The following is a 15,150-nucleotide window of genomic DNA, read 5'->3' on the forward strand; positions in this document are numbered from 1 at the left end:
TGCCTAAGGTTCCTGTGTTATTAATGTAGTTAATGTTTAAAAAAGGGGGGGGCTCAAAAGTCTTTTGTTTAATTTTTTTCTTAAAGATTAAAAGCACTTTTATTTTATATATATATATATATATATATATATATATATATATATATATATTAAGAATGTTCTGAATGTTTTACATTACTTGAAATACAGGCCCTAAGTTCAGGCTGCTCAAAGCTGTGTTTGCACTTTTTATTTATTTTATTCCGAAGAAATTCAGTGTCTGTTGTCTGTTACTTGACATGTAGTAAAGACAACTACAGGATTGTTTTCCATTCAAGTGCCATACAAGTTCAGACTTTGAAAACACTTGAAATTTAACAATAAATTATATAGAAATGTATGTGCTTTATTGATTTTATTAACATGGGGTTACACCATTTTAAGTGACAATATAAGATTCGGACCTTTGCTGGGAGGAAATTTTAGTAACTGGACCTCTTTGAATTTTAATTGAATACCCCTGGTATAAAGACTGCATTAATTGCAAATACACAACAGCCGGTAAATAAACATCACACATCAGTATACAGTGGTGGTAGATACAGATCGAGTGGCACCTCGGTGGTTAAGACTTTAAGCTACTGCTTGAAAGGTCGTGAGTTCAAAATCCATCCACTGCCACTGCTGGGCCCTTGAGCAAGGCTCTTAACCCTTAAGTTGTATAAATGAGATATATATATACATGGATAAGGGAGTCTGCCAAATGTTAATAGAAATGCACAGTGCAGTGACAACAGAACAGTGTTGAAAGGGAAAGCTTTCCCAACGAAACAATGAGCTGTATCCTATTGAATAGTCTATGAAGCATCACAATTGTAGGAGACATCATTACGTCAAGTGAGTTTTTATTTCTTCCCCAAACTGTTACCACAAAGTTTGAAGCACACAATCATATAGAATGTCTCTGTAGATTTATAATTTCACTTTACTGGAGAGGTCCAGACCTGTTCTAGCATGACAATGACCCTGTGAACAAAGAGAGCTCCACAACTGCATGATTTTCCAAGGCTGGAGTGGAAGAGCTTGGGTAACCTACACAGAGCCCTGACCTCAATCCCACTAAACACTAACCTCCTCACCTGACATCAGTGCCTGACATCACTAAAGCTCTTGTGACAGAACGAGCACAAATCCCCACAGACACACTCCAAAATGAAGAGAAGAGGTTATTATAACAGCAAAGAGCAAACCACTAACTCTGGAATGGGATCTTCAACAAGTACAAAGGTGCGTGATGGTCAGAAGTGTACATGCTATTGGCCATATAGTGTTTCCTGTATACATTGGCGTTACTCCAGGATCATGGTGCAACACAGTACACAGGACTAAATTTACATTTATGGCATTTAGCAGAAGCCCTTATTCAGAGAGACTAATTTAATACAGCTGAGCAATTGAATGTTACGTTCCTTGCTCAGTGGCCCAGGAGTGGCAGCGTGGTGGACATGGGATTTGAAGTCACCTACTGATTGGTCCAACACCTTACCTCCTAAATTACCACATCCCCCTACATTAGGTGCATAAAGTGCTGATACACAATGAGATGAATTCATGCTCACTCAACAAGACAAAAGAACTGGGTTGTATGTGAGAAGCCACTACATGGGAAGAATCAAGTTAAATGATGCTGATTATAAAATCTTACAAATATAATATTAAATACCAAATCGATTCTGTCTATCATAAATCAATAAAACCCTTAGAAATCAACAGAACTGCCAAAACCTAACCCACAAATAAAAATCCTAACAGAGCAAAAATATGGGACTTAATGACAAAAATCCCAGACAGCGTATTGGTTCACAGGAGCGTTCAAATACAACAGAAGTTAGCAAAAAGTTACTAAAACAGTTTTGACAGAACTGAAAAAGTGCCACCACTCTTGACTCCCTGTGCTAAGTATGTAATAGTTGTGCTCGTGTTTTCACACACATAACACTTGTTTGTGTTTGACTTTTTTGATTGTTCAGACTCATCTACTAGCAGCTGGCATGTCTGATGTTGTTGAATGAATTTCCCTTCTCGAAACTTAAGATGACACTCTTAATGACGTTTAAAATGGCTACTCTTATATTTTAAAACCTGCACCATAGAAAACTGCATTTTGCAATAAAAACCATGTGCATCACACTGGTCGTTGTGTTATGTTTGGAGTAGTTGTAATGGCTAGTGAAAAGATAACAATCCTATTATAATTAGTAGTAGTTGTAGTGGTAGTAGGACACATCACAGCAGCTTTTCAAAGTATGAGAGCACCCCCAACTGGAGAAACGTTAACTCATCTCATAAACCAGCCTTAACCTCTTTCTTACACATCACATAGAGCATTATCCACCACTGCAAATGAACAAGACTTAGTTTAAATATAGCTAAGATATAGTTATCTCCAAATATACAGACCTAAAAACCACAGGCTTTAAACAAAGAATAAAAATAATGCATTTTTCCCCCTCTGAGCTGTCGTGTGTTAGGTATGGGTGGTCTTTTAGAGGCCTCAGGTAAAAGAGATGCAATTAGGACGCTAACATGATCAATTAACCAGCTCTCCAAATCTACAGTAATTAGCTTCTCCATTGTGCAATAGTTGTAAAAAGCCACTTGGCACAGCAGCAGAAAAGCATCATCGGTTATTGTTTTGGGAGAATGTGGGAGTGTGCATTCACGAGGAGCATCGCACGTGTGTGTTTACGTGTTTGTGTGGTATGAGAGTTTGACAATGTGTGTGTATGTGTGGAAGAGATAAGGGTTGATGGGTGTTGAGCGTTGGCAGCTTTTTGACTGCTACACTTTCAGGAACATTGTGGTTGGGAAAAAAACAATAGTCTGTTTGTTTCCCATTGTTTAGATCCGGTATCTGAAAATGTAACACATGCCTAAAACTTGAGTGCACACACACACACACACACACACACACACACACACACACACACACACACACACACACACACACACACACACACACACACACACACACACACACACACACACACACACGTGCAAACAAAGACCCACACAAGCCTACAGTACATTTAGTACACACATTCAGACTCAAGTAACGCCCTGTCTGAGTCTTACCTTTTCAGACACACATACATGCACTTAAAAAGCTCAGTGGGAAGGCAAGGCATCATCTGGCCACTGGACCAGCAACACATCAATCCCCCATAATCCTCTGGGCCGGATGGATAGAGAGGAGCTGGAGAAAGCACCAGGAACACCCCTCCTTTCCATCCCACCCCATGCATAAAAAGAGAGGGGAAAAAAGCCCTCCCCTTTTGCTCTTCTCTGATTGGGTCATTTCTACTCAATACAATTTGTGAAGCATGAACCCCTGGGCTGGGACTAATAAATGACTTCTCCTTATTGCAGCAGATTACTTCCCATCACGGCTTTGGCAAGACAATGAGAAAGGAACCAACCTGGTGGAAAAAAGGAGGCCGCTTGGCTTCAGGCTGCCTGCTCTACGGGTGACGGCACAGATAGAGAGAGCTGCTGCGGTCAGACTTAAATGCCCTGGACCTTTCACACTCGTCTGCACTCATAAGAGTGATGGCTAGTTGCCAATACATGATTACGCTGTTGCGACATAGGAGCAATTTTCTTAAAGTCAGCCCTCTGTTGGCTCTCTTTTGACTTGTCAGATGACTCTATCAAAGGATGGATAGATGAGCTTAAAGGCACGACTACAAAGACTAGGTGTAAGGGGGAGAAAAAAGACAGAAGGAAGAGTTCAGGACAAAAAAAAAAGGAAAAGCACGAGGGGCTCCTTCCTGTCCTGAAAAGGCAGCGATGTGAAGCAACTTGTGGTCTCTGTGAAAAGGTGGAGACAAAAGGCCTAAGCTAGCAATCAGCTCTCCCCCCCCCCCCCCCAGACACCCCCCAACCCCAGCTCATTAATGTAGCTCTTCTTCTCCATAGATGCAGAGGTGTCATATTCCTCCCAAACATTCCTACTTTTTTTTTTTTGCTCTAAACGTATGCCGCTTTGTCGCTGGATCAGGGCCTCTCTAATGAACGTGGGTGGGGTAGGTGGCAGTGGTGCTGGTTTCTGTGTGAGGGAGGGGGATCTTCAGAACTCAATGACTGGACGTAATTACTTCTCTCCTTTTCTTCGCTCCTTTTCTCTCAGGCAGCTCTCCCCAGGAGTCGAGCAGGCCCCCGGCTTTCGGGATGGATAGCCAAACACAAAGGCTGGGCCGGGCTGCGTTTCGGCCCACTGAGGGGAGGGAGAACACAAGGGGATAGAGGGGGACAACTGGACCCCTTAGATCAGCTGTATGGAAGACACAGGGTGATTCAGCACTAGTCAGACAACCTGCTATGACCTTACAGAGCAGTGAAAATAGCTACTAGACTCTGTGTGGGGCAAGAAAGGAAAGCAACACAACGACATATGAAGTCAGGGAAAAGCAAAATTCTACCAGGCAAATGTTTTTGGATTTGTTAAGGAGCAGATCATTTAAATCCTAGTTTCAGTGTAGCTACTATATAATGTATCGTAGTTAGTGAATACAATGCCTTCAAGACCACTTTAACTTTTCTACATTTTTTACAAATTTTTAGTGTTCAACTATGAACTGGATTTATTGGAGTTATAGGTCATGAATCTGCACAAATTTATAGCCCATAACATTGAGACAGGAGGATTTTTTATTTTCATTTTCAAAATTATTTCCAAACAACAACGAAGAATTATTTACCCCTTAAATTAGTTCCGAGTGCATACAGTTTCCAATCAAAATGAACGGTCATCTTAAATTCCTTTCATTTTAAAATAATGAATAATAAGGACCCACGTGATATTCAAAACTTTAGGTTTTTGTAAATTTGATCAAACCCAAAACTCATATAACAGAGTGGAAACATATTTAATGTATAACCAAATGAAAACACAAGCACTGAGACCCTGTGTCCACCCTGTTCCCCTCCTGTTCACCCACCCTGCCACCTACCAACCCCACTCCAAATGGTCTCATGTTACAAAAGACATATGCTGTATAGTTACATGTAAAACACACAATAAAGAGACATAATATAGCAAAATATTGCTACTCATATAAGCACAATTATATATAGAATGTGATCAACAATGAGGAAAAAAAGGAATAAACAGATACTAAATAATGCACAGGGGTGTGGCATTTTTTACCATTGATATGTTTAGAGATCACCACAGGACAGTTTGCAAGACAATTCCACTTACTAATCCGTGCAGCAGAGAGCTCTAACAGCAACGATCTTAAAATTGTGCTAGTCATTTTTAAGTTTCAAAAATGTGTGGAGGAAGCCGGTGTTGTGCGACAATTTGTTTTTCACTGACATTAAGCCAGCAAGTCAATTTACTCTCTGCTCTCTGCAGACTTTTTGAGGTATTTTTATACACAGGTGAACTACATTCATGTAAATATTTTCCTTTTGTTGGCAACGTATTGCACCAGAACTGATGCAGGTAAATAAAAAAAACAAGGATATCTGAACACTTCTGTAATCACCCCACACGATTTCCACAATTTTAATAATCGCTCATTTTCTGTTGCATACCCACTTGCTAAAACTACAAAATGTGGGACGATTCAATGGGGTGAATACTTATGCAAAACACCGTAAGAGGAATATCTGAATAATATAAATAATGAGATTTCAAGGGCTTACAGAAGTCATCGGTGTCATGAAAATGTGGTGATAAATGGCAAGGGCTTGACACCATAAGTAAAAGACATGATGACCATCATCTCCAAAATACTCCACCACTGCCATTTGTTCTGTTCCACATCCTGGCTGTGTTTTATTAGTTAAGCAAAGGATTTAAATTGAGGACGCAGGTGGGCCTAAATCAGCACCACAACACACTAACACACACAGCTCTTCCCAGAGCTCTATCAGATAAACACACCTGACCGAGGCAATGATTTTTTCAGTAGGGGGTAAAGTAGCAATTCAGGGTGTTGTTTTTTTTTTCAGTAGCCGATAGCAGAGACATTCTCTTAGCGTTTGAGATTACTATCTTTTGTCTGCAGGCTATATGGTGTTAACTGATTGTTACTGATTTTCTAGCACATTCTAAGTGTTGTGTACACCCACCTTGACACCTCACAAGGCGACACACCATCACAAAACATGATGCATGCTAATTACTGCATAAAAACACACAGTGACTGTGGAGGTTTATTCAGCTGTGTGTTTGTGCACCCAAAAGTGAGACAGTATTCACAAAATGCTTGGCAAACAACTGGGGAAAAATCCCTGTCACACACACACACACACACACACACACACACACACACACACACACACACACACACACACACACACACACACACACACACACACACACACACACACACACACACACACACACACACACACACACACACAAACCCCTCTCCAGTGTCAGGATTTTGGAGTCCTGCCCAATCTCTAAGTGAGAGGTAGCCATTTACAAGCTTCATTCTCCACCAAGACACTAATCAGATAAATGATCTATTTGTTTTAAAACATCATCAGCTACATTAAGGCTGCAGGCGAACTTGCACGGTTGCCAGGCAGCTAGCTTCTGGGGTGGTAGAGCAGGGGCGGGGGTGGTGGTGTTTGCCCACCAATAGGGTGGCACTGAGATACTCTCTGATGGATAAGGAACAATGAAAATCAAATTAACTACAGTGTTAATCACTTATTCCTCTAATGGAAGCACAGCAACACACACAAACACACACACACAGGCCTCAAGGCACATAGACTTGCCCTTGGAAACCATTGTAGGACATCACTTCCCTGTCAATGCGCTAATCTAGTTTCAATTAAGGTGATTTTTAAAGCTGACTTTCAATTTCACCTGAGGAACAGTTGAAAGTTTTTCCACCACCACTAACAAACTGTCCAAAGATTCGGACGAGCATGAACTAAAAAGTGTTTCTACGTTATGGATTAAAATACTGCAAAATCATATATGTAAATGTTATAGACGTTTTTTTTTTTCTTTCCTGCCAATAGGGTCAAGTATGATGCAGACGTTTTCTGTTCATATAATAATCAATTTTTGTAAATAACTGTTTTGCATTTCCTTAAATTTTCCCTTTTCTGAAGTTTGCAGTGACACATTTGTGACCGATATGAACAGTAACCTAATGTCCTGAGGTCACGTGTTTGAATCCATCCATGGCTAAAAATCCAAAGGAGAGAGCAAAACTCTCTATGCTCCCTGAGTGGCAGGGATGATATACTCTCGCTAATTATGGATCAAAGCTACACTAACCAATCACATGTGTCTGTGATCTCATGCATGCAGAAGAGGACAGAAAGCACTTTGACACTGTCCTGCATTACAAACAGCATTAGCGGTGGTGTAAAAGACACAGTTGGTGGCTTCATGTGTCTCAGAGGAAGCAGGACAGCCTCCTTTTTTCCTGATTTGTTGTCGTTTGATAGGGGAGAAGTGACTATTAGGTAGAAATAACTCGTGTCTGAGGACAACTATGACAACCTCTTTTTTTTTTTTTTAATCATGCCACTGTGCATCTTTTTTTAAAATCATTTTTAATATAAATAAATAATTTTAAAATATACATGTTTGGCATTTTACCAAGAAACCACATTGCCCTCTGTCCTAAAGAACTTTCCCAACTCAGAAAACCTAAAATTACAGATTTATCTCTGACTTACAATGTACTGACACCGGGGACTACTTCCTTAAAGCTTAAATAATAGAAAAAATCTTTTCAGAAAATATAAATCTTTCATGCATCCATTTTCTGTACCGCTACATAACATTTAGAGACATCAATCAGCTTACAAACAATGTGGGAGGTGTGGGAGGAAACTGGAGAACCCAGAGGAAACCCTAAAGCACGGTGAGAACATGTGCACACAGGGTGTGTAATGTAACATGTGGCTTTGATTCCCAGCTTCACCCAGTGTGCACATGTTCTCCCTGTGTTTTAGGGTTTCCTCTGGGTTCTCCAGTATATATATTATAATATATACAATATATATACAATATAAATATATAATACATATAATATACACACTGGTTATGCTTCAATTTATATAACCTTTAACAGATCAATTTCTTAAAGTGGCAACATTTGACAGTGACGAAAACCTTCATGCAAGTTATAAAGAGATGATTGAAATCTACAAAAGAGCAGAAATAGAGGGAAGAATTAAAATTCAATAATCACCCAATTCTAGGCCGATATTTCTTTCCCACCTTCTCTTGCCCTTGCTCTGTCTCTTTCTAATTCCTGACTAGAAGGGATCTTTGTGATAGAGGAAAGAGTGTGACCTGGTTGCTGAAGTATATCTGTAATTACCAGGGCATTACAGCCACACACAAAGCCTCTGAAAAGTCTCATTTTGTTATTTCATTTCCCTAAAAAAAAAAACTCTCATCCCTATTGCAGCAGTGCTGGTAATTGTGGTTCACCTTTTGTTCACCTTATAAAGCCAGTGGACAAATCCTTCATATAATATGCTCATATTAACATGTAAAAGTCACTGTAATAAAAAAAAATGGTAGCTGAAGGTTCTATGCCAGACAATGGAAGGTTATAAGTTCAAATCTTAGTACTTCCTTGGAGCAAAAAATCCCTTGAATTCGTCATTCGTCAGCTTGGGCTGGATTTAGACTGTAAACAGCACTGAACCTGCACCTTTGTAACCCAAAGGCTGACTCACTTGAGCCGATTTCTCTGCTTATGGCTAAATGTTAAAGGTTCGTTGCATTTGGATCATAAACCCCATAAACCCTATGCAGATTATATATGTGTTTATAAAGTCTGGATAAAGTAAAGGACAGGAATGCTTATTAAGCATTAAACAGAAATGTCAGACAGACAGAATAGAAGACTCTGAAACTCTGAGGTAACTCTATTGTAACTCTATTGTATATAATAGCTTTTAGCTATTAGCATTAGAGACCTAAATCAGCATCAAATGAGAAAGAGAACATGTACTGAGTGTGCCACTGCTCTTTTGGCCTTTAGAAATCAGGTCACACTCTTTATTCTATCATAATGATAAACAGAACAAAGCAAGAGAAGGTGGGATAAAAAAAATATTGGCCTAGAAATGGGTGATTCGTTGATTTTTTTTCTAACCTGCACAATGCACTAACACACACACACACACACACACACACACACACACACACACACACACACACACACAGCCGGACACGTAGCAGACCCTGAAGTCTTATTATTAATAATATTATTATTATTTTTCTAGTACCTATGTGTTTAATTCCACTGTTCACATCACTGCAATTTGCCAATAAACAAGCTTTAAAAGAAAGACATTTTGTACCCATCAATTTGATTTTAACAATTTGATGTGGACTGCACATCTGTGTGCTGTTATCACTTATGTTACAGCAGCTATAATCAATCATTCCCTCGAAAGGAACAAGACAAAAATGATGCAGCTTGTTAACAAGAAACTACTGTACCAAGCGGTAAGCTCGTCGATCTTAAAGACATTCAAGAAAATGTCTTTCCAGAAAAGTTAAAGAAATGTCAAAACTCCTTTAACATTAATTGAAACGTTAACCATAACAGATGGATAATTATGATGCTTAAAAGTGTGGTATTGTATTAGGCTTTAGAATATAAATGATAAGAAGCTACTGTTGAAAACAAAAACTATGCTCATTTGCACACTTGCTCTTTTTTGCATTGCTGCTCACCATTGCCTAACTTACCTTTGTATATATCCACCTGATTTCTGTTTATAGTAACAGCTATATATTATGTTCATAGTACGTATCCGTCTATATATTTCTGATTATAGTACTAGCCATATATTTTGTTTATAACACATACCCTTCTGTTAATTTCAGTTTATAGTAATAGCCATCTGTATATTATGTTCATAGTAAATAGACATCTGTAAATTCCTCCTATATTACCTCATGTAAACACTGTATATCCTGCACTTGCTGCTATTGCACTCTGGTTAGACCTAAACTGCATTTCGTTGCCTTGTACTTGTACATGTGTAATGACAATAAAGTTGAATCTAATCTAATCTAATCTAATGTGCAAAATACTATGCAAATGTACATCCACAAAATCCTAAGACCGCTGTCAGGATAAAAAGGTAGTGTAAAGGTGCTTTGTTGTACCCAAATGTACAAACACTGTAAATCCATTCTCAGTGGCACAGCAGTAGTCCCTAAGGATCAATTTAAAGACCTTAAATGAGCTTTACAGGTAAACATGTTATATCTTGATTATTTAATTAAGAAACAAAAGACATCCCCAAGACATGGCTTTGTCCTCTGCGGAGTCTTTTTTATTTCTGAGAGTGTGAGGGTACAATTGGATCAGCTGTGCATAGATGCAAATTTAATAGGCATTTCTGGAAGCATACTGGTTTAAAACTGCGTCTTAGGTTTTTATTCCGGTTACTGAAAGACACATGGGCACCTCTTCAGTGTGAGATTTGTGTGAAGTGATGCTGATGTGAAGGTGATACAATCGGCAGAGCATGAACAGATCCATATCTGTTTCTGCAGTCGTGGACCATGATTGACCTACGAAGTAGGATGGGGGGGGTCGGGAAGGATCGGCGGATTTGGACCTTCGACGTGTTTTGAGGAGATGAGTTGCTCTAATTGATACCTCCTTGTCTCCTCTAGCTCATGTCCTTCAGCCTGTGACCCTGAAATCGATCGACGTCAACCAACGTCAAGCGATTTAAGTAAGCATCACCTCTCTAAATGCACAGAGAGAAATCTAGGGAGCGAGGAAACCGGAAGTGTGCAATAGCTGGCGTTTGTATAAGGCCATCACGGTATAGTATTCTAATTCCAAATTATAATATGCTACTAAAAAGATCGAATCATATCAATGAAATAAGATGACTTAGGGTTGGGGGGTTGATTCCTGCTGCCACTCTGTGTGTATGGAGTAAACAATAATGTGTTTCAGGGATTTCCTTAGGGTACACTAGTTTCCTTCACCAGTCCAAAAAAACATGTTGTAGGCTGATTAGCATCTCTAAATTGTTTGTATTGTGTGAATGGGTGTGAGCATGTGTATGTACATGACTGTTATTGTCCAGGGATTACCCAGACCCAGAGGGATTGTGTCCCCTGGGGTATACTCCAGTTTCCTCCCAACCCTGTATAGGATAATGTGTACAGAAAATGTAAAGCGTCACTTTAAAATGTACATATCAGAAATCATAGCTGAATTTCATATGTAATATAGCATCAGCTTTTCAACATGTGATGCACACATGCAATTCCCTGTTGTTTGCTAAGCAAATACGCATTAAGGTGATTGTTCAGTACACAGGGGGTAACTCATTAGGCCAATTTGCTTGTCCTTGATTGCTCCTGTTCTTCTTTCCTTTCCATGCATCCTCCGAAGTTAGAGCTAATGGGCAAAAATGAAGCGGCACACTTAAAGAAACGAGAATCAGAAATGTTGTCCACTTCAACAACACAAACAACAACAACAACAACCGATTACGCACTTTCACTTATAACTACTTACTATTACCCCGTCCACTCACTGTTTGATAGACAACTTACAAACCAAGATCTTCCTTCCGTATGGAAAAACCATTAACATTCCAGGAAGTTTGTTCTTGGATGCTTTCTAGCATTCTTCTGATACAGCGCAAGCGGGACAGTCAGTGTAACGCCCGAAGCAGCCTCTTGTCACGTGATCTGATTCATAACACTTCACTGGAGAGTCTCCTTAACACCTCACTCAAACACAGAAAGTCGTGACCCCTGACACACACTGAGGTATACCAGTAAGGGGGTTGAGAGTAATTAGAAAAGCTTGAAAGCATCCAGCGTAACGTATTGAATTATATCCAAAGCACAGGACAATTTCTAGAACTTTTATTTTTCTTCAGAATACACCCTGGTTATTTATTGGACTTATTTTTTCAAACATAATATATGAGGAATCCATGTCTATAGTGCTGAGCAAAAATGCCTCTCTCCAAAGCTCTTCAAGTCTATCCAGCATGTTCGGATAAATTCTTTTGTGTTGCTCTTGAGCCCTGCTGGAAACAAGAGCACTTAAAGCAACAGCATGGTCAGTTCCTCACAGTCCTGTCCAGGCAGATCACACAAATCCACACATTTGTACAACTAATCCAACATCCAGTCCCTGACAAGACACAGAGACTTCAGCTCTTTAGGTGGGGATTTGGGATGGAGGATAGGTAATAGACAGGCATCCCCCTTCTTTACTTACAATGCAGTAGGCCAGCTGAGACGAGAAGGACATGGGGGAGATGTTTGGACCTACCAAGGCGTGAGATCAATTAGGGGTGGCTGAGAGGAGCGTTTGAAAGAAAGAGGGATGACCCTGCCTCAAAGAGGGGCATAGGGCCAAAAAAAAAGAGGTGATGCTGCCAGCAGTTATTAATCCAACAAGAGAACAGGTTTGTTATAGAGCCTGCAAAAAGGGAGGCAACAAACGAGCTAACTAACTAACTGATAGTGTCTTTCTTTTAAAAACAGAACACAGAAAGGTGTCCAGTCACTGATTTGTAGTGATTTTATTTACTTTTTTAAAATTAGAAATAGAAAGTGAGAGACAAATCATAAAAACTAAACCTGTCATCACTACTACTAAAATTCCAAGACAGAGATCCAATGCTGAATTAAAATAACAAAGCCAGGCCATCAGGAATATTTGTGTTTGTGTCAATATTTTAGACATATTTGCCATTTTTGCCAACATAAATTCAAGAAAAGAAACTGTAAAGCGTGTTTTGTATGCACGCTACCCTTGTTATTCATTTCTTTATTTGCTTATCCTGTGAGTTTTATTTAAACCTGTCTATGTATAATGGTTCAAGTATTTCAATAGTTTCAGTTGTATTTACTGTTATAAGCCAACTCAATTAATTCAATTGAATTGAATTGATTTAATAATTCAATTCAAGCCATATACTAAAAACATGACACAAATATCACTTTAACTGTGTGTTGATGTTTTAAATTCAACAGATTAATGCCACATTTCAGATTCAGGAAATCTGTTATATATCTATAAAATTCATGTCTATGTTTACACTAATGAAATTTCTTTTCGGAAAACTTCTCCCAGAGATAGTGTTTTTCATAACGCTATACAGAAATTCTACACATAACCTTAATAGTATAGGTGCAAAAAAAGCAGTTTAAGAGTTCTTCTTGATAAAAATGTCTAAATGACAGTTTCTGTAAATCCAGCATTAAATTCTGCCCATATTCCCCTCACCGACAGAGTAAATGAGATGTCTCTAATTGCTCACTTGTGCCTGCCAGTGGCTCCTCAGAGATCTGCAGCCTTAAGTAGAACCAAAAACCACCATCTGTTTCTCAACCAACAAAATCTATACTCTTAGATGTCCAGGATTAACAAATTATTATGCATTGCCACCGATCGTTTAATGCCGATACAGGAAAAGACATTTTCATTGCAACACAATGAATCCCTGCAAAGCAGTGCAACATTCTTATCATTCTGTAACATACCATAAACCATAGTTAATCTATTTCTGATTCCTACATGAAAATAAATTTCATTCATTATTTGCTTATTCTGATTCAATCTCAAGTCTATTTTGCTGTTTTTATGCTTTAGTTAAATGTTTCTTTTCTGAAATATTTGTTAACACACTAAGTGCTTATCTGGACAAATCCTTATGTACAAACATATATGGTGAATGTATTATGTAAGAAATTCTGATTCTGATTAAACCGGTAAAGCATGTAGAAAAAAATGTTGGTTTAGGAATGCGATCAAAATTCCCAAAGATGGTTACTCACAGACATTTCCCGTGTTGTCAAAGCTGCTGAGCACCTCTTCCATTTTAATCGTCCCTTGGCTCTCTCTAAAGTATGTAAACATGTTTGCATTTGTAAAAGAATCAATGATGCAGAACAAGTTAACGAGCAGGTTAAACAATTCATAGAAGCGGTCGAGGTCGTGATGTCCATACATGCGATACCAACCTGATTAAGGCACTGTATTGTTGAAAGCAGGAACTTTTGTATTCGATCCACTGACCATCATTTGGTCCATCGCTCTCCAGTGAAGGAACCTGTGTCCTGGAGAACAGGTTGAAGGAGGAGAACCTGCGAACTGATACTGGCTGAACCTTAATACTGTCAAGCTGCTTCTGTCTCAATACCTGGAAAAGAGGAATTAATAATAAGATATGATATACCTTTATTCGTCCCACAATGGGGAAATTTATATATAATAATATAAAATGAATAGAGACATAAAATAACATACAGTATATACACAATGTATAAATACACCATGAGTAAGTAGTTAACACTAACAGACATATTGCACACAGGTAATATAGCAAGTTTTTCAAAAGCTTTCTGTTATTGCACGTGTTGTTTAAAATACTTTGTTATTGTTATTATTTCAGTTAAACAGTAATCCAGTGTGTAATTATGGTGACTGGTTCACTGGGAGCAGCTTAGATTGTAAAGTCTAATAGCAGCAGGGAGAAAAGAGCGTCTGTATAATGTATAGATAGATAAATAATGTAGACAGTACACTAATACAGCCCCAATCAAGAGACACTAAAAGTGTAAAAGGAAAAAGAGTAAAAATGATTATTTAAAGATGCTAGTTACACTGTGCATTCTGGGTCATATGGGATCCTGTGTGTATTATTATATAGATCACAATCTAGAAGCTGTCACCTGTCGGAGAATCGTCCATCTGGCCCGAGCTGCATCTGTAGCACAGTGTGAATCTGGAGTCTGGTGTTTGTTTACATACGTTTCAGATGGAGCATCTTTAAATGTTTTCACTCCCAGGCTACCTGTTGGCTTTAACTCCATTTCTCACTTCAATCACTTCTAAATACAGTGTCTGTAGATCGAATAACCTAACAAAAACAAATCGTATAGTTTACAAGCGCTTATATTGTTGAAAACAGACACAACGAATTAGAAAGAAATTGTCACAATTTGCCGGTAACCAAGGCACCCTGTAGCCAGTCCATAGAGCGCGTTACTTCCGCATACTTCCTGACGTGTTAGTTTTCAAGGAAATCCAATCCATTATCGAACTTCTCTAATCCTTCGTAGTAGTTCATCCTCATATGGTTCATCCTTAAAGGGTTGGGATCGAT

General features: G+C 38.8%; 1 protein-coding gene across 3 annotated transcripts in view; it reads right to left on the reverse strand.

Annotated features, from left to right (window-relative positions):
* camkmt (calmodulin-lysine N-methyltransferase) overlaps window positions 1-15,043 on the reverse strand; it is a 103,685-nt gene extending 88,642 nt beyond the window's left edge. For all 3 annotated transcript variants that reach the window (XR_003441111.2, XM_027150250.2, XM_047812216.1), the window contains exons 1-3: window positions 14,717-15,043; window positions 14,006-14,184; window positions 13,820-13,884 (exon numbers count right to left, since the gene is read on the reverse strand). Coding sequence is in view for 2 of the 3 variants with exons in the window: in XM_027150250.2 (XP_027006051.1) it covers window positions 13,820-13,884; window positions 14,006-14,184; window positions 14,717-14,857 (385 nt within the window). In the remaining variant the exon portion in view is untranslated. The remainder of the gene's footprint in view (window positions 1-13,819; window positions 13,885-14,005; window positions 14,185-14,716) is intronic.
* Window positions 15,044-15,150: the final 107 nt, after the last annotated feature.

Source organism: Tachysurus fulvidraco, chromosome 4 (assembly GCF_022655615.1).
Source record: "Tachysurus fulvidraco isolate hzauxx_2018 chromosome 4, HZAU_PFXX_2.0, whole genome shotgun sequence".
NCBI lineage: Eukaryota > Metazoa > Chordata > Actinopteri > Siluriformes > Bagridae > Tachysurus > Tachysurus fulvidraco.